General features: G+C 38.2%; 1 protein-coding gene across 1 annotated transcript in view; it reads left to right on the top strand.

The window, feature by feature from the left end:
- Positions 1 to 445: 445 nt before the first annotated feature.
- The window catches only part of gpm6aa (glycoprotein M6Aa), a 28307-nt gene continuing 3453 nt past the window's right edge, over positions 446 to 25299 (top strand). The window contains exons 1-6 of the mRNA XM_007245511.4: positions 446 to 663; positions 18027 to 18219; positions 19898 to 20054; positions 20477 to 20630; positions 21709 to 21785; positions 21868 to 21933. Of these exons, the coding sequence (XP_007245573.3) occupies positions 627 to 663; positions 18027 to 18219; positions 19898 to 20054; positions 20477 to 20630; positions 21709 to 21785; positions 21868 to 21933 (684 nt within the window). The 5' untranslated portion in view covers positions 446 to 626. The remainder of the gene's footprint in view (positions 664 to 18026; positions 18220 to 19897; positions 20055 to 20476; positions 20631 to 21708; positions 21786 to 21867; positions 21934 to 25299) is intronic.

Below are 25299 nucleotides of genomic sequence, written 5' to 3'. Positions count from 1 at the left end.
GAGAGAGGAGAAAATGAACAGACAGGAAAGAACAAAACAAATCAATAGCAAAGAAGAAAAAGAGAATGAAAAAGAGAAACAAGGAGAATAGTGAGAGAGATTTGTGTTGAAAGAAAATGATGGAATGTAAAATAGAGTTAGGGATGCTGAAAGGAAACATGAAGTACAGAGATGAGGTGGGGGCAAGAGAGAGGGGAAAAGACTGGAAAGAGATAGCAAAACAGACCAACAGTAAAAAAGAGGGAGAGAGGGATAGACAGAAAAAAGACAGAGAATAGGGAAAGAGGGTGTGTTTAGAGAGAAAAATAGAGAATGTGGAAGAAAGAGAGAGAGAGAGTGAGAGAGATAGCCTAATGAAGGAAAACAGAGAGTAAGAGCAGGAGAGAGGAGAGGGGGGCGAGTCTGGGAGAGGGAGTGTGCGTGGAGAGAAAGAGAGAGAGAAATAGAGAGAGGAGGGGGAGAGAGAGGGAGAGTGTGTGAGAGTGAGAGAGAGCGAGAGCGAAAGAGAGACCCAGCCTCAGCCTCTATTGTGATCTGCAGGCGGGGGATTCAGATAAAAAAGGCTATTTCTCGGCCCGGACGCAACGCTGGTCACCGCAACAGAGTCCACCAGAACCGGCCAGGACATGGAGGAAGACATGGATGAGGGACAGACCCAGAAAGGTAAAGATCTATCTTTCTCTCTTTCTCTTTTTCTTTCTCGCTCTGTTAGTTTCTCATCCTCCATCTCTTTGCAGATGCGCTTGTTTACCTCTGATCTGCCTCGCCTCGCTCTGCCTCGTCTCGACTGCCTCTATTGTGTTTCAGACTGAGGTTTACTGAGTCCGGTTTGGGTTCGAACAGAATCTTTTTCGGCCCAAAGCCTTTATCAATCGGGTTTTTGCCTCATTTTATCGTCTCTTTATTTTAGTGCATCAGCTGTGATTGATGGGAGTGTTTCTTTTTTGTTGTGATTGCTTGATTGATCCTGTGATTTTTTTTTTAAACTAAATTATGATCTATTTTTTTTAACTCTTGATTTCAGTGCATCAGTCATAATTGATGGGAATGTTTTTTTTTTCTTTTGTATTGCGATGATTGGTTGATTGATGGCGTGCATTTTTTTCTTTTCTTGCAAAAAAAAAAAAAAAAAAAAATATATATATATATATATATTTTTTTTTTCCTGCACCAAACTGAGCCTGCAGAATGCACTGATGCTCCAGACTAGATAAAAATCAATATTTGTCACAGGAGATCCTATTGTTTTGGCGGTTCGGTGGTGAGGGGTGTGTGCAGGCAGTGAATGCTGTGTGTGTGTCAGTATGTGTGTGTGTGTGTGTGTGTGTGTGTGTGTGTGTGTGCGTGCACATTCATACACACACACACAGTCTGAGGGTTGTCTTTGTTTGCTGCGCATTTCCAACCGTCTGAAGAGGCTTGGAGACCCAGTTCTGCTGTTTTTCGTTTTTTCGTCCCTCCTGCTCTGTTTTTTCTTTGTAAATCAGTCGATCGAGGTGTAGTCTGAGGCTGATTAGGTTCATTTACAATTTTATCAAATTTTTCATGTTAAAAGATCAAAGTAACAAAGAAAAAAAAACATAGAAGATGGATGGGTAGCAGCATCCATTGTATTGCATACCCCTTTCTTATAGAATTCTTTGTGCACCTCTCTCGCTCATTTTCTTTTTTCTCTCTCTCTCTCTCTCTCTCTCTCTCTCTCTCTCTCTCTCTCTCTCTCTCTCTCTCTCTTTTCATGGCTGCTCTTCACGTATGTGCTGTTTTTTTCATCCCCAGTACAGCCAGTTGCCATGACAGTGGCCATGTCGGGTCCTCTCTATATGCCCATAGACTCCTACACACACAAACACAGACACACACACAGACACACATACTGTGTAGGGGTTCTGGGTGTATTCAGTATTGATTCTGAATGGTTTGGTTGTAAAAATGCATTGAAAGCTACTGTTTGTTTTTATTTTTCACTGGGATACGATAAAGAAAGAAAGAGATAGAGAAGGATGGAAGGAGACTGTATAGAAAAGAGAAAAATGAAAGAGAAGAAAAAGATTAATTCCCTACTGTTACAGAAATAACAGAATGTTCCTGTTACTGTGTTACATAGGTTATTATGAAATAGTGTATGTGTAACACCAACCAATAAATAAATAAATAATTATGTATGCATTCAAAAAGGACTGCACAATGTTGAAAAAAAAATGAGATGAAAATGAAGCTATTTTGTTCTGCAATATATATTGCAATATTCAATGTATTCATGATTTCACCAGATTTCTCCAGAAGGCAGTGATCTAACATTTAATGCGACTCAAGACAGGCATAAAATAAATGATAAATGATACAGGAGCATTTTTTTTCACTGGTAGAATCTTCCTTTTGTATGAAGCAAGTTGAAGCATAACATATAAAATGAACTTGCTTTACAGCGTGTGACATTGCAAATGATTTAAAATGACTAATGCACATGCACACATTCCAATACTGATGCTGAAATGATATATTGTGCAGCCCTAACTGTGATTTGACCCTAGGAAGGAAATAGCTTCTTATCTCCAATACAAGAAGTTTGCAGGATTACAAGAGAAGGAAATACCTTGTAATGGTACTTCTTAACTTGTAATGGAAATCTGTTATATAATTTGATATGGAGTCACTTTGGAGCATTTTTTTTCTTCATTTTTTATCTCCAGTGGCAGCAAATGTTGTGCACCACCCAATTTAACGTTAGAATGGTCCAGACTTTCATTTTCAGTGGACTTTTACCATAAGGATGTAATAATTTAATGGTAAGATGTTTTTTTATTTTAGCTTTGGTGTTTATTTTTTTCCTGCTGTTTTCCTTTGTCTTAGTTACTAACTTTTGGTAGGAATAACATCCCCTTCTCTCAATCCAACCTATAAATCCACCTCTGCCTTATTTACCAACCTTCTCACACCCTGTCAGCTCCCTTTAACTTGGTTAACTCTCCCTTTTGGCTCTAGTTTTCAGAGAGGAGGGAGTGGCTTCCTAAGCAGAACCACCTGAACTCCAGCCCAAAATTTCTCTTCTCATTTTTTTTTCTGTCTCTGCCCAAATCTTCATTTTCTGATGGCATAGTCCAAACTAGCAAAAAAGGACCTCAAATGCAATTAAACGTGGTTAACACTGATGAACCCACAGTTTCACAATTCCAGTCCTAGAATCCTAGAATCCTACTGAGCCTGTATATAAAAGGAGCTACAAGAGCCAGAGCAAACAGTAACCGATACATTATGAAGTGCAGGTTTACAATTTTGCAAAGTGCAAAGTGAAAGGAAGCTCATTTTGAATGATTGCAGTGGTTAAAGTCACCAAACGCCCATGTTGCAGTGCGATTGGATGAAATTCAGATTTCACTTGGCCGCATAAAAAGTCAGTTGTGAACACAGTTAGAATGCACTGTGATCAGATAATGATTAGATCACTCAAACCACATTTGGATTTGGTCAGAGACAAGTCCAATCCACACTTTTTGTGATAAGACATACTGCATCTATTGTTCTACAGTGTTGTAGAATCCCCAGTTTTGATGGGAAACAAAAAACATAAAGAAATGGTGTATGTGTTATTTTTTACACTGGAGTAAAAAAATCAGTATAAACAAGTGTAAACAGAATCTGATCAAATAATATCCAGATACTAATCATGAAGCAAAATACATACTTATCTGATCTGAACTAGATCTGAACAGGCTTACGTTCATTTTATACTCTTATCATCTGAAACCCCAATTGTTTTCTAGGTAAAAGGTAAAATAGAGGATTTAGATAAGAGACTGATGCCACTGATCTGTTTATCTTAATCACTTTGCACTGATTGGTTCTTACAGTGTATTATAAGTGTTGTTTGTGGTGTGCTCTGGGTTTAGTATTGGCAGAATGCTGAAGGTTGGTGTTGGTGTTCATTCGATATAATGGTTTCTTGTTCTTGGCCTTTACTGCTTGTGAGAATTGGTCAAATTGGCTCTTGAATGCATGCTTTGCTGTTACTGTGCAAAATCTACACTGCATTGCTGGGCACTGTTTTTTTCTGCACAAGTGAAGTGTGGTAGTGCACTTTACACATGATTTAGAAATGAGTACACTACTTCATCTTTAATGGCACTTTTATAGCAAATGTAAAGCCTTTCTGTAAAATACTGTTGATGAGCTTTGAATCTGATTGTGAATCTGATTCTATTTTGGCTGATCCAAAATCTATACATATCTTTAGGTCAGATCAACATGTGTTCTCATTCTGATTCTGACATTATTTTAATTCTTAAGATATTCTTATTGATAAATATCAATGTATTTGGTGGATCAACATGCGTTCTGATTCTAATTATTATTCTAATTCTGTTTCTTTTTGGGTCTGAACAGATTTATAGTACATATCAATTTATGTGGAAAACAAAATTGATTCTGAATCTGATTCTATTCCTAATATATATTAATGTATATGGTGAATCAACATGCATTCTGATTTGAACAGGTTTATAATACACATAATTTATAGTGAACACAACCTTGCTTGCACACAGCACTATATAAGACAAATAACACTGATTCTAATTCTGATACTATTTCTGTTATGTCTCAATGCTGCATCGTGACCGACCCAATACTGAAACCTTAATGGCACAGATACAGTAGAAAAGATCCAGGTTCTGAGTGTAAATTCAGTAATAAATGCAGTATTAAATGCAGTATTTTGCTCTGCAGTGAGTCGTAAATCTGAATAAATGCTTCACTCTGCAGAGTGACAGTAGAAGGCCAGCTGTTGAGCCTGAGGGTGAACAGCTCTCCAGCTCATCTCTAAAGGAACCCAACACTGTGAGAACTGCATCAACACAGCAGGGGCTCTGCTTTCTCTTTATCACTCATTTATAACATTACTGAACACATGAAGCTCGGAGCACTCAGCTGCCTTTATTAAACAGCCTCATACAACCAAGGCCAAAACATGACATCACCATTCTTATTCCTGAAGACAATTAAAGCAGTGTTTAGTACAATATCAAAAGAAAAATATATACAGGAAAACCCTTGAGTGCATAATTAACTTTATGTGCTGTAAATAATTCAAATAAAAATAATAAGAGTAAATCAGACCATATTATTTTAAAACTGAAATTGGAGATGGTTACAAAAATATATATTATATTAAATTTAACATGTTTATGCCATGAATTTAATATTTTTTGAGATTTTTATTTATTTAAGAACCACTGCTTAATTGCAGCATAATTGCTTTTTTAATTATGAATTATGTTCCAGTTATGGAAAAATATAAGAATGCTCTTTTCTGTAATGAAATCTATATTTAAAAATCTATATTAAAATTAATCCAATTAAATACATTTTTGTATTCCTAAACATTATGAAAAGTCTTCTAAAGAATTCACAAAGAATGAATAAAAATAAGCTTATTTTACTTTGCCTCATTTGTTCTGTAGTGCTGATATGCCCTAATAAGTTGCTGATTTTTTCTTATCCATTGCAGTGGGCGGGGCTAAGCTACTGTTTCATTCACTGGTTTATGATCTTTTCTGATGGACAACAGGTCTCAGTTAGTGTTCTATGCAACAGAACATTTGAAAAAAAGTGACTACATGATGTCCACTCTAATTAACGCAAGATCTGAACGGGTTAAGTTTTCAAAAATGCATAATGTTGCCTTGACACAACAAGTGCACAATGACAAAAAAAAACCATAATAAATAAAATAAAGTAAAATACCTTTAAATGGCCAAATATACGTCTTTACATATTAATGCAAATTTTACATATGATGTTATTTCAGTTACAAAAATGTAAAACGTGACATTTATCTTAATAATTGCAATATGGCTTTGGTTCCTAAAAGAACTGCTCCACTCCAGATGAACTGTCAAACCCATTTCTACCCCTATTTTTATTGTAAATATACATGTGTGTGACATTATATCTAAAAATGCTAATAAAATAAATACATGAATTGTGTAATAAACAAAAACCTATATCATAGAGAGTTTATGAGAATTAGAGTACTTTAAATCAATGCCTATCATAATCTATTCAGAACTACTCAAACAAGATGATGTCACAATGAGCTGCCATCATTGATATGGAATCAATCAAATCCTCACAGCAATGCTCCAAAATGTAGTAGAAAACCTTTTTCTGGACAGTAGAGACAGTTACTCCTACACAATCAGGATACACTCTTTTTAATACTCTTGATTATGAAAGAAACAAGGAACTTTTTGTTTAGTATTCATGACAATTTCATAAAGAATGGATTATTAGAAATTTTCTAAAATAACTTCTAAACTTCTAAGTTAAATCAAAAATGTTAAGTTTTGTTAGTCTTATTGTTTTTGGAGAATGTTTTCTCTTTCTCCAGTAATGGTGATATTTGATTGTATTGTGATACTATACACTTTTTTTAAGCATCTTTTGATTATATAATCTTTGCTAAAGAACTATACATTAGATAAATTGGATGACATGCAGCAAAAACTAAATAAAAATCATTATACTTTGCATGCAACAATATTTGATATCACTTCTTAAGATTCTAATGCTTTTTGGGTATTGTGAATATGTTTTAAATAATATTTTTTACCACATCATTCTCCAGCTGTAGTATATAGTATATAGATGTATGTATTGTTATAATATATATTAAGTACTGTACTGTAGATCATTCATTCAGATTAAACATGTTATAATGGATCTACGACTGGTTCCATGACCCGGCTGTGTTTTATATACCCCTCCTGCAGTCAGAGTGAAGCACCTGTGAAACCCAGAACAGGTGCTGCAGTCGGTTCTACTGACCCGACCCATAAAACTGTGATGGCTGCTGCTAAGTGATGTACAGTGCGAATTAGCGGCGGTGCTTAACCCTCGTGGACAGCTCTGAGTGCCGCGGGCAGAGCGGACCGAGGGCGAGGAGTGTGGAGGAGGGTGTGGAGGGGAGGAGAAAGGCCTCATGGGATAGCGGTCATTTCATTAGCGCTTGTGGTTATTGTGTTAGAGAGCATTAGACCGTTGGAGCTTGACCGCTGCACCTCTCTCTCTCTCTTATTTATGAGCTGCTCTGTAAATTCCTCTAATCTGCGCTGGAGGAGAGGAGCTATCGACCGGCTCGAGGTTACACACAGCTTATGTCTGCCAGCTGGACCTCCGCACGCCCAGATTGACTGGATAAATGTACCCAGTGGCCTGGTTCACAAACAGGTGCTGCTAAAAGAATAGAGACATGAGTCTGATTCAGTAGATTCTGATACATGTATTAATGCATCATGGCAGATAGAACTGATTCTTTTTCAGATGCTGATTCTATTTGAGCATTGCCAGCAGGAGAGAGGAAAAATATTGATATTTGTATAGCTTTTTTTGCATTACATTAGTGATATGTGGCCTTAAATATGGATATGGAAATGTTATTTTAACATTGGAGCTTTAAACTACCTAAGACCCCACCCAATATGTCTTACTTTAGTTTAGTAATAGTTACCACTTCATGTAGTGGCACTTATCAAATAAAAAGGGTAAACCTCTTCAGTAACACAGATGCTGTGAAGTATCGATATACTGAATATCGCAGAATACATACATGTCTATGTATAGTGTAAATAAAATTTGTTTAGTGTGTACATTTGAAACAATTGAATTAATAGTATGCATTAAAATATATAGTGAATAAACTATTATTCTGATTCAGATTCTGTTCTGGAATGAAAAAAAAGTACAGCTCTGGAAAAAAATTAAGAGACTTAAAAATGACGAGTTTCTTTAATTTTACCAAATTGAAAACCTATGGGATATAATCAAGAGGAAGATAGATGATCACAAGTCATCAAACCAAGCTGAACTGCTTACATTTTTGCACTAGGAGTAAAGGCATAAAGTTATCCAAAAGCAATGTGTAAGACTGGTGGAGGAGAACATGCCAAGATGCATGAAAACTGTGATTAAAAACCTGGGTTATTCCACCAAATATTGTTTTCTGAATCTACTAAAACTTTATGAATATGAACTTGCTTTCTTTGCATTATTTGAGGTCTGAAAGCTCTGCTTCTTTTTTATTATTTCAGCCATTTCTCATTTTCTGCCAATAAATGCTCTAAATGACAATATTTTTATTTGGAATTTGGGAGAAATGTTGTTCGTAGTTTATAAAATAAAACAACAATGTTCAATTTACTCAGACATATACCTATAAATAGCAAAATCAGAGAAACGGATTCAGAAACTGAAGTGGTCTCTTTTTTTTCCAGAGCTGTGTAATGCATAAAGGCATTTTAAAGGCATGGCAACAGAAATTGACTGGTTGTTTAATTGCTAAAAGTGAAAAAATTAAAATATAATAAAACCTAGACCAAGGTTCTGTAGTGTATATAACATCTGTGGTCAGGAAAGTTTCAGGTCCGGGTTTCCCCGGTCTGATCTGTGCTCACATGCTCGAAAGGATGTCACACTTGCACATGAGGATAAGCCCTTTAGACTTTTTAATGCTTTCCTTCCTTTTGTTTTTCAACAAAAACAGCAGGAGCTTTTACAACATATCACCCCATTCTGAACTCATATAGGCTTTTATATGGAGTTAGTCCCTCTTTACTGCAACACCTTATAGTCAAAAGTATTAGGACACCTCCACGTGGCATTCCTTTCTAAACCAGTAAGCATTAGTGTGGAGCTAGACTGTACATTACATCAACTGGCCTTTTTATGCTTTCCCATTCTAAACCCATAGGCGCTTATGTGTCGCTGGCCCCACAGTGTATCTAGACCATATGGAAAATAGTATTGGGACACCTCAATATTACACCTACAGGAGCTTTTGTCCTATTCCATTATAAATCCATAGGCAATAATATGGAGTTTGTAGGCGCATTTTATGACTTCCCATTCAACACCCATAGACACCCTTTGCAGTTCGAGGTGTGGAGCTTTGCAGGTATTGATCAGCAGAGAGTTTCTGCCCTATGCTCCTCAGCCCTTGGACACTGTACTCTGTAAATATGGATTAAAATATATATATTTTAATTTATATCATTTTTATTACTTATTTGGACATTGAAAATAATTGATATATATATTTACAAGTGTGTGTGTGTGTGTGTGTGTGTATATATGTATGATTTATGCATTGTTTTTTACAAATAAAAAACAGAAAAGTGTGGTGTGCAAAAGTATTTATCCCCCTGAGCCAATACTTTGTGGAACCACCTTTAGCTGCAATTACAGCTGCACTTTTCAGTATTTTATTTGTAAAAAATGTTTTAAATCATGCAGAATTTTTAAGTGGTGTCTTATTTTTTTCCAGAGCTGTACATCCCCTGCGGTGTGGGTGGGTCAGAACAGTATGGACGGGGACGACGGTGCTCTGGATGTTGGGGGGTGTCTCACAGGGTGTTTGAAGGAGTGTGTGTGTGTGTATGTGAGTGTGGGTGGGCGTGTTTCTAGAGTTTTCCGGGCCGTGCTGAGCCGAGCCGCGTTTCGCCCCTGAGCTCTAATCCCTGTAAAAGCTAACCCCCCCCACCCCCCACACACACACATTCAGCACGTTTGCGCTGAATTTGTTGACACACGGCGCTGTAAGTGGGTCACTGAGCGCGCTCAGATGCGCCAGGCCCGCGCCTCCATCGCCATGGCAACCGCAAGAGGGTCTATTAGGCGAGGATGCGAGGAGATGCGGGGGCGAGTCGGAGCATCCTGTGGCCCCAGGCTAGCGGTGCAATGGGGGTCCACGGTAGACACACACCAGTAATTTAAGCGTTAAAAGGGAAGCACTGGTTCGTAGAAATGCTCACTATTCTCCCCCTATAGAAACACAGAGGGAGTGTGTGTGAGTGTGAGTGTGTCGGCCATTTTGCGGTGTTTCCGTGTGCTCTGTCTACTGAGTAGTGAATGAGCGAACTAGAAATGTATAATGTTTTTACCTCAGAATCATGTAGATGCGGTTCTGTCTGTAACCAGAAGCTGCTAACTGCACTATGTAACTCTGGTGTAGCAATGCAGGAAAACAGATCTCACCAGACCAAAGAAAAAAATCAGGAACAGGGAATCTCGATACATGTAAAAGAGATAGATAGAGAACATAGAAAGGCAGAGAGATGGAATTAGTTTTGACTGGATTTTTTGTAAAGCAGAGAAGCAAGAATATAAAACATTATCAGAGCGTGGCTTAATGACACCGGCAGATCTGAATAAAACAGCCTAACTAAAGGGAGAGAGCCAGAAGGTAACATAGAAACAGAGAAAACTGCATAACCTGAATCATGCTAGTGTTAAATGCTGGAATATTACGCTACCGCCACAGGCCCCATCCTTATATACATTGCAAAACCAAAGATTTTTGTCTGCGCAATGGGCACCCATTCACAAAATGATCATTAAAAAGCTGTAGATCAGTAAAAGCTCTGTTTTAACTGTGTTCCTGTGGGCAGGGACAATAGAGCTTTATACAATTGCTAATGCTACCATGCTTATATAAGGGTTTTATCTCTATGTGGACAAAAAATTAAGTCAGTTTAGTTTGGAACAAGCTGTAATTAAAAACAACAGAAGAGGTGGCAGTATCCTTCCGCACAGAAAGTAGAGTGCACTGTGTAAAAGAGAATTGCCAGAACTGTGCAACCTGAGGTATATTAATTTAAAATCCTGTAATATTAATCTATACTGCAAAAAATCTATAGGCAAAAACTAGGAAAAATATATAAAAAAATATATATATACAAAAGTATGTGAACCCTTTGGGATTACTTGGATTTCTGCACAAACTGGTCATTAAATGTGTTCTGATCTTCATCTAAATAAAAAAAATAGACAAACACAGTCTGCTTAAACTAATACCATACAAAAACAATTATGTCTTTGCATGATGTTATTGAACACAGACTGTGTTTGACTATTGTACTGTATTGGACTTAGCTGAAGATCAGAACACATTTAGTGACCAATTTATGCAGAAATCCAAGTATTCCCAGAAAGTTTACATACTTTTGCTGGCAACTGTATATGCTCATATTAAGCAAAACAAACGTCAATAGGGTAGGAAAAGCAAACAGCAATGTAAGACTTCAACTAAAAGCCCCTGATTTAATATCTTTAATTTTAAAACAAAAATCTGAATTATTATTTTGAGTTCTGATCATTTAAAATAATGTGAAAATTCTAAGTGAGACTGATTAAGGTTGTTACTTAAATTAAGGTTGTTACTAAAATCTTACTCTTACAAAGATGTGGTTGTTCAAAGCACAAATTACACTTCCTAACTGTAGGGGAAGCCTAGAAGCAAGAAATTCCACTTGATCTTAGTACCAGGTCCTTAGCTTATAGAGTCAGTAGTGTTGAGATGAGTAGAGATGGGGAGGGTCAAAAATCAGGGCAGGATTATGAGACTGGACAGGCTTGGACATAGAAAAGGCTACAGACCCTCATCCCTCATCAGCTCAGCAGCTTCTTTCTCATTAGCGTGAGTTTTATTTTCCTTTTTAGGGCTTCACTTGGTCTTTTCAGAGCTGGACGTCAGATCTGATTTCAGTCAGCCTGTAAATTCAGAGCAGTAAAATTCTAATTGATATACCTAAGTAGTATATTCTAGATAATAGTAAAGCATACATGATATAGGGTAACCATATACCTAATACAGTCCACAGTGCACACTACCTGAACCTGCATTATTGACACACATGGCATACCAGTCAACAACAACACACTCTCATTGGAGTCGGATCAGCATTTACAGTAATAAACTGCATTTTGGGCTAAAGAGAGCAGTGCATGATAGGATAGCAAGACACTTTGCCCCACTGGCCCTCCTCCCTTCACTCTCCGCAAACACACACACACATAGGCCAAAGCTATTTTAATTTGCCACTCATAAGATAATTTATCAGTATCAGGCTTTAGGGCTATTTATCTAGCTGCATTAATGTGTATGATGATGTAGGCCTAATATGAGTTAGCTACATTAGCCTTGTAGCTCCAGTTAAAACTTATACGTGCACCAGACATGACGTGGATGACCAACTGTGTTTTAGGGTAAATCAGGAGGAAACTGGCCTCTCTCTATTCTAAAATTTCCTCTTTCTCTCCTTTTACTGTCCATCTCTCTCTCTCTCTCTCTCTCTCTCTCTCTCTCTCGCAGTCTGTCTTTCTTTCTCTCTCTTTCTCTCTCTCTCTCTCTGGGTGAGGTAGGATTAGTTGATGGTTCTGAGCTCTTTTGTTTCGGATGCTCTCGGGGTGAGTTGTGAGAAAGCTGTCTGAGGGCAGTGGGTCAGAGTGACCCTGTGGTTCAGGGATTAACCCTGTAAATGTAGAGTTGCAACAGTCATGCTGCATTCAGTTTATATTTGTAGATATCATAAAGTAAGTATAATCAAATACTCTGATTTTATAGATTTATAGTAAACCTAGCTTAGACTAGTGTTATTCATTTTATTATTTAAAACATATATCTTTTGTTGCTTAACTGCATAAGAAGCTGAGATACAATAAACGGTGTCCACATTTTGTTTGCATTTTGTAGTGATATATTTCATAGGTTTATTTCATTATCAACACTGGAGAGTTTATTGTGATGTACAAACAGTAAAAAAAATTTTTTAAACGTGCCATAACTTTTGCATAACTTTTACATAACATTTATTGCCGACAATCTTTTTTATTTAAATGTAATAAATAAAAATAAAAGATGGTTGTGCATTGAAATGTGCAGAAGTGTGTCTCTGTAGAGTATGTGACCTATTTACAGCCACACTCTGTATGAACTATAGGTGAAGCAGGGTTGCCTAAACCTTTGGATATACATTGAGATTGTGTTATATATTATACATTTACTTTGGATGTCTATATTTTTCAATCTTTCCTTACTTGGTTTGATGTAAAAAAAAAAAAAATAATAATTAATAAGATTAAAAAAAATCTTTTATATCATGCAAAACAGATAGTTTCTATGAAATCATCATTATTAAAAATATTAAATCATAGTAAAACCACTCTTCTTATGTGTATACACACTGCTGTGTGATGCAGGGAAAGTGTAGACTCTGTATTTTCTCACAGTTTCTCCTTTTGTTTCTCGGAAGCTGCAATGCAGAAGTAATTGGACAGAATGTAAAGAGAGTGGTGTATAGGCAGCGGGGCACCGGGGGCGGATTAATTGGGGGATGGGGAGGTGAAAGCTGTCAGACGGACAGATGGAGGGGTGTGTGGGGGTGGGGTCAGTGGGTTTGGGGCGTCTCCTTGATGCAGCTATTGTTTATATTGTTTGAGACAGGGCTTGATTTGCATTTGCTTTTCTTTAGTTTGGTGGAGCAGGAGAGTCTGAACAGTGATTTGGGAACAGAATCAGCAAAAACTACATTTTAGTTTCATAAAGCAAAAAAAGAAAAGAAAAAAGATCATTCATGTCTTTATTGAGAATAACCTTAAAAAAAACTCAGTGCTATTATAAAAAGTATTTAAAGCTTGTACTAATGACCTTAAAATCTAATTAGAATCAAATGTTAGCTTAGCTGGAGTATAGCTAGTTTGGATGTGTGGACTATAGCTAATGTATTGATTGACTGATTAACATTACTCAAACTATTTTGAGTTTGCTCTGCTTGAGAAAGACACACATATTTAAGCTATACCATTTCAAAAAAGAGCTTTTAGAGGATCTACAATCTACGAAAAATGTTAATTTACATAAAGCTGAAAAGGGTTACAGAGTGATTTTAAAGACTTTAGAAATTCACCAGTCTACAGTCAAACAATCAAGGCAAACTATGTACAAATGGAGACTATATGGGACTGTGCCTACTCTGCCAAGAAGTGGGCACCCAGACAAAATTACCCCAAGAGCACAAAGAAGACTCATCAATGAGGTCAACTCTGAGTGACAGGCATCATTGGCACAGGCTAACATCTGTATTCATGAGTCTACATTCCGTAAACCTTCAGCAGGCAGGGTGTCTGCGGCAGGACACCACGAAGGAAGACTCAAAAACATTAACCCAAGAACATAGGAAGCTTACTAAAAGAACATTGCTGCATGCCTGAAGTTTGCGAAATGTTTTCTGGACAGAAGACAGTAAGATTGAAGTGAACTACATAAATGGCATAAAAAAGGCACTGCACATCACCATGAAAACATCAGCCCAACCGTAAAGTATGGTGGAGGGTACATTATGATTTAGGCCTTCTTTGCTGCATCAGGGCTTGCTTACAAATATTAAGGGGAAGATGAATTCTCAAGTGTATGAAAAGCTTCCACAGGACCTTGATAGGACTACTCTGAGTATCTCTCTTAGACTCGGCCATTAAAATTACCATTAGATTTACAGATAGGTATAAACAGGAGTGTTATGTAGTAGTGTTTTTGCTGCTTTGCCAAAGGTACTTTACGATCTCCTGAAGAGCTTAAGCCATAAAAGAGTCATAAAGATGTCTATTTAGCTCTGAGGAATCTTGCAGACTGACTATAGAGTAGAAACGGGACTCATTTTTTAAATCCTGGACTGTGTGCACTGGGTCTGAAAAGTTGGAAGATCAGTGGCGGGAACTTACATACAGAAATATATCTAGATAAATCTACTGTACGTGTAGTAGAATCACTATAGTCAACACTATAACACAAATACTACTGTACAAATATTCAAGAATCGTCATTTCGGTATTGTTATTAAGATTATTTCATATTGACTAATAAAAAAAAAGGTTACAAAGAATACAACTCAATTTGTGACAAAACTCAGCATGCAGTTCTGTCTTGGGCAGATATATAAATAATTATAGTTGTGGTCTAACTAGACACTGGGACTTAACACAAGAGACATGTAACACGTAAAAGTGCTTCTCTCAGTGCCCTATAAAAAGGCTCTCAGGAGTTTTTTTGGGTAGTGTACCTCTTTTAACTAATAGCCTGACATTAAGCCAGTCTAGCATTCATTCACTATCCCTTTCATTTGCAATGGTGTCATGAAGGAGAAGCCATTCGATGTTCAGTTACCCCTAGTAGCGATACAAGGGACACTAACAGCTCAGCAATAAATGTAGGAGATCCTATAGCTACATGTTTTGCTGCCTCTCATGGCAGGGCTTCCAACAAGCATTTTTTTTAGCAGGATAATTAATGCTCACCCACACATAGCAAAGGTTTCCCAGGAATGTCTCCAACAGATTGCAACACTCCAGATTTATCCCCAATCGACTTCAGCAGTGTAGGAGTTTAGAGCAGGGTCTACAGGTGCAACTGCAACATCTGTGGGTACATGTGCTGCAAGATGCCATACGGAACCTGTACACCTTCATGCCCAACTGTATCTCATCTTGTATCTAGGCTAGAGGTGCCTTAAATGGTCATTTTGACTTCGTAGAGAGTTAAGAGCACCTATGTTTCAATAAAACTATACATATTTGAAACTATGTATTACTAATGTATTGCAAATGAAAATTATAAGATAACCCTGCTATAGACATGCACTTTTAATGGCAAACACAAACGTACTAAAGTGAGCTGTCAGGCTGATGTTCAAGCAGATTTAATCAACGTTAATTAGGCACTGCCGTGATTCGTTTGATTGACCTCGTTCCAGAAGGGTCTTTACGATGTAATGAACGTAAGCGTGGAAATCCCGTCCTCCAGCTGGCCCAAATTCTGCTCTGAATGGAAAGGGCAGCGGCCTTCCTGCCTAAATATAGCAGTGTAAAGCATCTGTCCCATCATCGTCCACTGAACACAAACGTACCACGCGTTAATAATGTATGGACACCGGGGTGTGTGTGCCAGCCTGCTGCTGAATAATGAATGAAACATCAGACTGCTTTTTACTCAATTTACAGCTCACAGCATCTTCAATAAGCAGCTGCAACACACACACACACTCACACACACACATACAGTACACTGTGTACTGTCACAGCACAGAGAGTAAAACTATTTTAACGCTAATCTTCTATAATATACTGTAGGCTTTATTTATGTCCAGATGTTTGTGAACACCCCTGCACACCTCTGCATTCAGCTACCTACAACTGTAAACTGTGCAACTGTAAATACACAACTGTTTTAAAAAAAGAAGTGCTGCCAATAGAATAGGACTCTCTGGAGCAGATAAACAAACAACCTATTGGCATCATGCCAAATGCCAGATGTGGGCTAAACAGGTATAAAGCCCCCAGTATTGAGCTGTGGAGCAGTGGAAGAACTCGGTTCTCTGGAATGATGGATCTCCGTACAATGATGGCTGAATACAATTAAATCCTCATAGCAATGTTCCAAACTCTATAGCAAAAAGATAAACAGTGAATGAGCAGGTGTCCCAATATTTTTGTCCATGCAGTGTAGATCTGTGGATGAATGTGTGTGGTTTTGTGTGTGTTGTTGGATTCTCTGAGCAGTGTCCAGTCAGCTCCACTTCAGCCTCTGCCTGACTGGAATAACAACATATCTCCACAGCAACAGAGCCGCTCAGACAGGGATGAGCAGTGTGTGTGTGTGTGTGTGTGTGTGTGTGTGTGTGTGTTTGGAGGAGTTGTCTCTGTCTCCCTTCCAATGCCTGAATCAGTCTAATTCGTAGCTCAGAATGAATGCTATGCTCTCTCTCTCTCTCTTTTTCTCTACTTGACTATTAAAAGTCTTAGTTTTGACTTTGACCTGTTACTGTATGTCCCAGTCTTAGACTTGTCTCTCACCTGATACTGTACCCAGTCTTGGTTTTAACTCAGACTCAATGTGTCCTGGGCCTGGTCCAATATGTTCCCGTCTTGGTCTTGACAGTCTCTGACCTAATGTGCATCAATCTAGGTCTTGGCTACTAAATGTCTTGGTCTCAACTTGGACCTGGTCACTTCAGATTTTGGTCTCAACTCGGACTCAACCTAAAATCTTGGTCTTGACTCGAAACTGATGTGTCCCAGTCTTGTTATTGGTCAGCTACTAAATCCAGGTCTGGATTAGACCCGAATTTGACAACTGAAATGTTTGACTCAGACCTGGTGTTTTATGGTCTTGACTTGGTCTTGGCTACTAAAAGCCTTTGTCTTGACCTGGACTGGCAAAAAAAATCTTGCCTCAGACCTGATGTTTCATGGTCTTGGACACGGCTATTAAAATTATTGGTCCTGACAAGGACTCAATTTGTCCTGGCCTTGATCTTAAATTTAACCTGATGTGTCCTGGTCTTGGTCTTGAATTCCACCTGATGTGTCCTGGTCTTGACCTTGATCTTAAATTTCACCTGATGTGTCCTGGTCTTGATCTTGATCTTGAATTTCAACTGATGTGTCCTGGTCTTGATCTTGATCTTGAATTTCACCTGATGTGTCCTGGTCTTGATCTTGATCTTGAATTTCACCTGATGTGTCCTGGTCTTGATCTTGAATTTCACCTGATGTGTCCTGGTCTTGATCTTGAATTTCACCTGATATGTCCTGGACTTGATCTTAAATTTCACCTGATGTGTCCTGGTCTTAGTCTTGACATGCACTTAATGTGTCCTGGTCTTAGACTTGGTCATTGTTCTTGACTTATTCATATGGCTAGAGTCTATTAATTTATTGACCCGATGAGGTTAAAAAAAATGAAGCAATTAATAAAGCTGTGCCAGGGGAAACCGTAGATCTCCAGAACTAAGGGCTGTGAGGAGGCCGCTGCTGCTCCTGGTGTTACTGGTGTTAATGGGGCTGGGAGTGTGATTTATGGTGGACTGCGCAGCAGTGTAAAGGCTAATAATGATGCTATAAAGCTTCTTAACTGACTGCTGAGAGATGCTGGACACGAATCAACCTGTTGTCATAGGAACTGCAGTGGGCGGCACTGCGGGACCAGAATATGCCCACAGTCTGGATCTACAATCTGCTCACTCTCACCACACTCGTGTACTGCTGTTCATTAAATTACATTATTAATTACACATTAATATACATATACATGTAATAGCTAATATAGATACTATTGTGCATCTGTTTATTTCCATTGTGAATGAAGATGTTATTGTTCATGTTTACTGAAGTGTCTCTCTCTCTATCTTTCTTTCTCTCTTTAGGATGTACAGAGTGTTGTCTGAAGTGTTTGCGGGGAATCCCATACCCATCCCTGATTGCCACTATCCTGCTGTACGCAGGCGTGGCACTGTTCTGTGGTTGTGGTCATGAAGCTCTTACCGGCACGGTCACCATCCTGCAGAACTACTTCGATGTGATCAGAGCGCCTGGAGACTCCCTGGATGTCTTTACCATGTGAGCGCCCCCTTCTGTCTAAATCAGCACCACCCACAGTCTATCTACCTACCTGTTAAGCTTAACTTTTGGTGTATCCAGTCTGTCTCTGTGGGCAGGGTTGGGCATAGGTATTGTTTTGCGGTACATTTAGAACAATTTGATTTTTTTTTTCTTAAAAACCTACTTAAATATGTTTTTTAAAAACATTTTTAGATTTTATAATTTAACTTAAAATTAAAATGTTTGCTTAAATTGGCCACCCCAGCATTCCGCTCTGTTGAGAAGTTTGTTCGAGTATGTTTGAGTTCACAGACTAAATGCAGTCCCACTGTGTCCTAAACCACACCCACTTACCAAACCAAACCAAGTCTTTATAGACAAGTCAGCTCACTCGCCTGCCACCTTAGCAACATGGCCGGGTGTTTATATTCCCTTATGCAAGACCAGTCTCCTATCTGTTTAAATGGAAAGAGACCAAAATAATCCAAGGGCAGTGAGTGGTTCAGAGGTCTTTAGTACTGCCACTATGATTAGGAGATCGCTGGTTCAAATCCTGGTCATGTAGCTTGCCAACCGCTGCCGGCGCCCTGAGTGAGCACAATTGACCTTGCTCTCCCTGTGTGGGTAGATGGTGCTCTTTCCTGTCGTCAGGGTGTCGATCAGCACAAGCCGTTTGTGAGCTGATGTATCTGAACCAAGTCGCTGCACTTTCCTCCGAGCATGCTGTGATGCTACTCAGTGTCAGAGGAGGCGTGTGCTATTCTTCACCCTCTTTACGCTGTGGCATCACTTGTGATAGGGGATATACAGCTGAATGGGTGGGACAGTTGGCCTAGCTGAATTGGGGAAAAATAGCAAACATTAGAAAGAAATGGTAATAAAAAGAATCTGATAAACTTTACGAACAATTGGTGACTCAAAATGTGTTTTTTTTGCTGACACAAGCTGATTGATTATTTTTCTTGAAGAGCAAGACTATCCATAAATCAGGTTAATCCATAAAAGTGTTTTGAGAAACCCCATTCATACATCAGACAGTGGCCTTACTCTTTATTAATAAGGTCTCTGACCACACCCACTTACCAAACTAACAAAGATCTTGAGGATTTCTGAGAGACGGTCTAAGTGGGTGTGTTTAAAGTGTGGCTAAAGTGTCCTTACTAGTGTGGAAAAAAGAGACATTATGCCCCACCTGCTGCCCTTCTTGTTCCTGTTCTTGAATTAAATAATAATTCAATTAATTATATAGATGTTAATAATGTGTCTTAATGAGTGTGCATATATGGGTGCCCTTCTGTCCTTACAGTAGTAAAGGGTGCCCTAATGAAGTGGCATCTATGTCAAACTTTACTAGACTGTATCCAAAAGGTGCCCTTTCTCCAGTAGAGTAAATGTAGAGGGATGCAGTGCTGTATAGAGTTAATGTTCGGTTAGGTGCCTGTGGATTAAATGTCATTAAATGTAAGTTCCCTATAGGTGCCCTCACAATGGGAGAGACTGTATTTAATAGTACAAGACAAAGTAAATTGTTTTTAGTGATGCACAAAGTTAAAATATCTTTCCTACTGTTAAACTTGCATCAATTACATCCATTTAAGTTTTCAGTTTTAGCCACGCCCCTTCTGGAATGCCCACTTTCTCTCTGTATCGTAAATAGAAACACTGTACACCTGTGTGTTCTGTGCTGTTTCTGCAGGATTGACATTATTAAGTACGTGATTTACGGCATCGCCTCAGCTTTCTTCGTATACGGGATCCTGCTGATGGTGGAGGGTTTCTTCACCAGTGGAGCCATTAAGGACCTGTACGGAGACTTCAAAATCACCACGTGTGGACGCTGCGTTAGCGCATGGGTACGGAACACTCGTACCATCACAACATAAAAAAACTATAATACTGACTCATTTGAGCACAATCCGCTGTGTTTCCAGTGCTTTTTACAAGATCATTATCAGAATCACCTGTTGACATCGCCTATTTGTAATCACATTATTTTTTAATTTCACATTTACCTTGATATTATCCCTCTCACAACTTTATTAGAATTGTCTAGCATATGGGAAATGCAGAAATAGATGTACTATATCAATAAATAAAATGATGTTAAGCAGATAAAACAAAAAAAAGTTCATACTGTCTGCAATTAAATAAAATTATTTTATTAGCATTTTTCATTTGTATATAGACAGACAAACAGGCAGACAGATAGACAGACGGACAGATCTACCTAGTCAGCTACGATGACAACGCTTACGCTAATCACTCTGTCCCTCAGTTCATCATGCTGACGTACATCTTCATGCTGGCCTGGCTCGGAGTGACGGCCTTCACCGCTTTGCCCGTCTTCATGTACTTCAACATCTGGACCATCTGCCAGAACACCACGGTGCTGGAGGGAGCCAGCCTGTGCCTGGACCCGCGCCAGTTTGGTGAGCAGCATCTAAAAATATGAAACGTGAGCTCCTGATAATGTCGGGGCTTTCCACAACAACAATACTCACACAAACTGCGTTTCAGCTATGAGAATGACATCATACTATCAGGGTATTTCCTGTCATTGTGGACACACAGCATTCACACGCTGATTACATGTTATTATTGGAGAATACACACACTAAACAGCAGCCACACCCTTTTAAAAGACTTCAGCTACATCAGGGTCTGTACACTGTGCATAAATAGTGCTTATATCTACAAACATTTGTAGATAAAGGCTACGTTCACACAGCAGCTAAATATTGTCCGTCGGATGTAATACAAATGGGTTATTTGTGTGGCTGTTTAAACAGCACATGCAACTTTGTCGGATGAGTGAAAAAAGACAGTGTTCTTTTTAGAGGAAGGCTCGAGTGAATTCTCAATAATAACCCAAATGCTGCTGAAATTATATGTGGCTCTTAAGATTCTGATGAAAGGATGAAACCGAAACTTCACGTGAAGCATTGCTCATTTGCTCTTTGGCATGTCACTCACACAGTGTGAACTGAGTCACATTTAAAAAGACTGTGTAAACAGCCAAAAATAAACAGTATTATCTGCTGTGTAAACATATCCTAAGTGTATTTATTATTAAATAAATACATAAAAGAGACACAGGCATGGGCAAGTTGTCCGAAGTCCCACATCTTCCCAACATCCCTTCTTCCATTATTGCTTTAAAACCAGTCTTTTTCATACAGAAACCAAAAATTATACATTTTGGGGCGAGTAAGAAAAAAGTAACGCAATAGTTATTTTTACTGGTATCTAGTTACTTTTATAGTGGAGTAACTCAGTTACTTTTTGCAAAAGTAATTAGTAGCTATAACTAATTACTTTTTCAAAGTAACATGCCCAACACTGGGAATGATATACACAATATTTGTATAGTTGGACTTGTTGGATAAAGTGAGTCCGATATCAAAAGATCATAATTAATACATAAATAAATTATGTAATTCAATAATGGAACTAATACGAAGCTCATTGCATACATAATTAAGTGACAATCGCTACTGTATATTTCAGGCATTGTGACCATTGGTGAGGAGAAGACAGTGTGTACAGGATCAGAGAAATTCTTTAAAATGTGTGAATCAAAAGAGGTAAGTGTGATATATCAACCATGCCTACATTAAATAAATGTTTCATTATTTCAAGTTAAAAAATGTCTTTCTATAACTATAGCTGGACATGACCTTCCACCTGTTTGTGTGTGCGCTGGCCGGCGCTGGAGCTGCAGTAATCGCTATGGTGAGAAAATTCATATATTTATTCCTAACTGCATGTAAAATATTATGAATGTATACAATATATATGTTTTGTTTAGTAAGTAATCTTGTAATGGATGTCAATCTGTTTTTACTCTGACCATGACTTATTTATGTATAATTTTTATTATGCGGTAAAAGACAGAACAGTCTGCATGTACTGCAGCTGATTTTGCCATAAACCCAACAACTTCTCTCCACATGAGTCTCTTCAGACCTTAGGACTATTGCCAGAATTCCCCCAGTGAGGGTTCTGTATTCATCTGGCAATCCCTCTTGAGAGTTCTATACAGACCTGGCAACCCATGACTGAATCTCATTGCATGGCCTCTGCCTGTGTCTGTGATTCCACAAGATCACAACACATCTCTTGTGTTTATAGACTAATTTTACTTATTTTAGTGTAAAACAGTGTTTATTAAGGGGGTTTATAGACTAATATCTCCTATTCTAGTGTATAGGAATGTTTATTAAGAATATTTATGGACTAATATCTCCTATTCTAGTGTATAGGGGTGTTTATTGAGGATGTTCATGGACTAATAGCTCTTACTATAGAGTATAGGAATGTTAGTTAAGGTGTTCATAGACTAATATATCCTTTTCCACTGTTTAGGAGTGTTGGTTGGTAGTTTTTAGACTAATATCTCTTATTCTAGTGTATAGAAGTGTTTTATTAAGGGTGTTTATAGGCTAATATTTTATTCTAGTGTAGAGGAGTGTTTATTGAGGGTGTTAATAGACTAATATCTCCTATTCTAGTGTACAGGAATGTTTATTGAGGGTACTGTTGGGACTAATATCTCCTAGTCAAGTGTATAGGAACGTTATTGATGTGTTTATAGGGACTAATATCCTATTCTAGTGTGTAGTTGTGTTTATTGAGGGTGTTTATGGACTCATAGTCTAGTGTATTGGGGGTGTTGTTGGGACTAATATCTTCCATTCTAGTGTATAAGAGTGTTTATTTCATTTGAGTGTAGGAAAGGCTTGGATTCATCAAAACAATGACTACAACAAAATGGCTGAACTCTTCTCTTTGCATTTGAATGCCAGGCTGGAGCTATGACTCACCGTCACAGCCTTCACTGGGCATTCTGGGAAATGGAGTTGTTGTTTATCAGGTTAAATAAGCAGCACTGCCTTCCCACAATTCTGCTGTGCTGATTGGCAGGCTGGGTGGATCTTTGGTGCTCGGGAGATGTCGCTCGCTCTTGATGTTCACTGACACCTGTTCCCCCTTCTTACTCTTCCTCTTCATTATCATCATCTCTTCATCAGCTTTTTGCTCTCTCCCTCTCTCTGTCAGAGAGGGACGCTGGGTATGGGATGTAGTTGCTATGGAAACAGGAGGAAGAAAGGCCTGGAGCGTGTTGCGAACATCACTCAGTAATTTGTGAGGAACCATTTTCTAAGAGAGAGAGAGTGAGAAAGAAAGAGGAGAGAGAGATAGTGAGGGAAAGAGAGAGGGAGAATAAGTGCCTAAAGCAAGGAGGGCAAGAGGGGCGTGGCTTTGTTCAGTTTATTAAGTTGAATAATCGTGAATATATTTGCATAGTATTGATATTTTTGGGGGCTTATTTATGTATTTTACTGGGTTGTTTATATTATGTAATGGATTTTGTATTTCAAAGAACAGCTGTTTATAAAGCTAAATCCTAGACAACATCAGCCAGTATCAGTCTGCTGGTCTAATTGTATTTCTAATAAAAATTAATCATATTTTTCTTTATTACAGATAGATAAGCAAATATATGCACATGTGATTATGTGTAATATGTCAAAAATACTAATATTTTGCAAGTAAACATGTTCATAACATATTATTACATGTATTATTCCATAAGTTTGAGTACCTTTGTTTATATGTCACAGTACAATACATTAAACATAGTAAAACAACACATGTACAGACCTGCATGGGCCAACACCCCAGTTGCCCAGTATAGTGTGACAATCGGTCCGATTGACGCATTATATTGATAGGCTGATGCTAATCACAGGATGCTTTGACAACCTTAGAATGGAAGTTGTTAAAGATATACTTTGGCAGCCCAACGCCCCGGTTGCAGAGTATAAACCACAGTCAGCCCATTTTAGCTGATGTGCAATACATGAACCAAGCTCGGACTAATTCTGATTATAATTATGATTTCTGGGTTAGGCCTGTAAGAATACTTTTTAAAATGCTAGCCCAGATAATATAACAGTATGGCAGGTATAGACAGATCACTGTATAATACAGACTGAGGAGTATATTCTGGGGTAATAAATCTTTCATTTATCTGCTGACAATATGAGGAAAAGGCTTGGTTTTCCTTTGGAGGAATGAGCATGCTGGGCTGTGGGCAATGCCTCTGTAGGCACTGTGTTGGTATGAAAGGTGTGGAAGAAGCTGAAACCTCCCACTGCTTTACAACACTGCCCCCTGCTGGAACTGGTGCTAATTTTAGTGCTGCCCACTGACGTCACCCAGTCTGAGCAAACCTGGCAGAGCTTAGAAACAGGTGGTAAAGATGAAGACACTGGGCGTGGCACAGGAAACATGAAGAGATGCTTTCTTACAAGATTTTGTTTTATGTATTTATTCTCTTAAGACATAATAAATATTGGGGGCTTTTAAAAGAAGGCATAAAGGTATGTACAGCAAGTGGCCAGTGTGTGCAAACACGAGGTATGGAAGGTCTTTCTAATAAAGTGGCCAGTTGAGGAAGGTCTAGGGTTTAAAAAATTGACATAAAAGAGAGGTATTTCCAATAAAGTTGCAAATAGAGGCCAAAAGTATTAGACTCTAATAGCCAGAGGTGGCAAGTAACGAAGCATAAATACTTAGTTACCTTACTTAAGTAGAATTTTGGTAATCAAAACCTTTTTGAAGTAATTATTTTTCAGACAATTTTACTTCTACTCATTTCACACAATTATCTGTACTCTCTACTCCTTACATTTTAGAAATAGCCTTGTTACTCCTGTTTCCTTTTAGCTTGTTTTTTTTTATATTCCGACTTCTCATCATAAAAAAGCTGTATCCAGATAAATCTCTCCATCCAGATAGAGAGAATTTGATTGTGATTGGTTGAGAAGTACAATCATGTCCCTTTCTGACCCCCTACTGGTTTATACATGATCCATCACACCTGCACACGTCATGCCACACTCCAGTGCACTATAGGCTCCTGTGGCACGGCCTAAGCTTTTATCCTTTTCCTTACATTACTGTTACTTTAAAAGTTACTGTTACTTGCAAAAAGATTGAGTTAAAATGTTTAACTTCTACAACTTCCTACTATCTATATTTCTACCTGAGTAATGAATGTCACCTTTGCTCATAACCGTGGCTGTTGTGTCT

The sequence above is a fragment of the Astyanax mexicanus genome, chromosome 10 (genome assembly GCF_023375975.1).
Source record: "Astyanax mexicanus isolate ESR-SI-001 chromosome 10, AstMex3_surface, whole genome shotgun sequence".
Classification (NCBI taxonomy): domain Eukaryota; kingdom Metazoa; phylum Chordata; class Actinopteri; order Characiformes; family Acestrorhamphidae; genus Astyanax; species Astyanax mexicanus.
The sequence above is the reverse complement of the archived record's forward strand: the minus strand, read 5'-3'. Positions and strand labels throughout refer to the sequence as shown.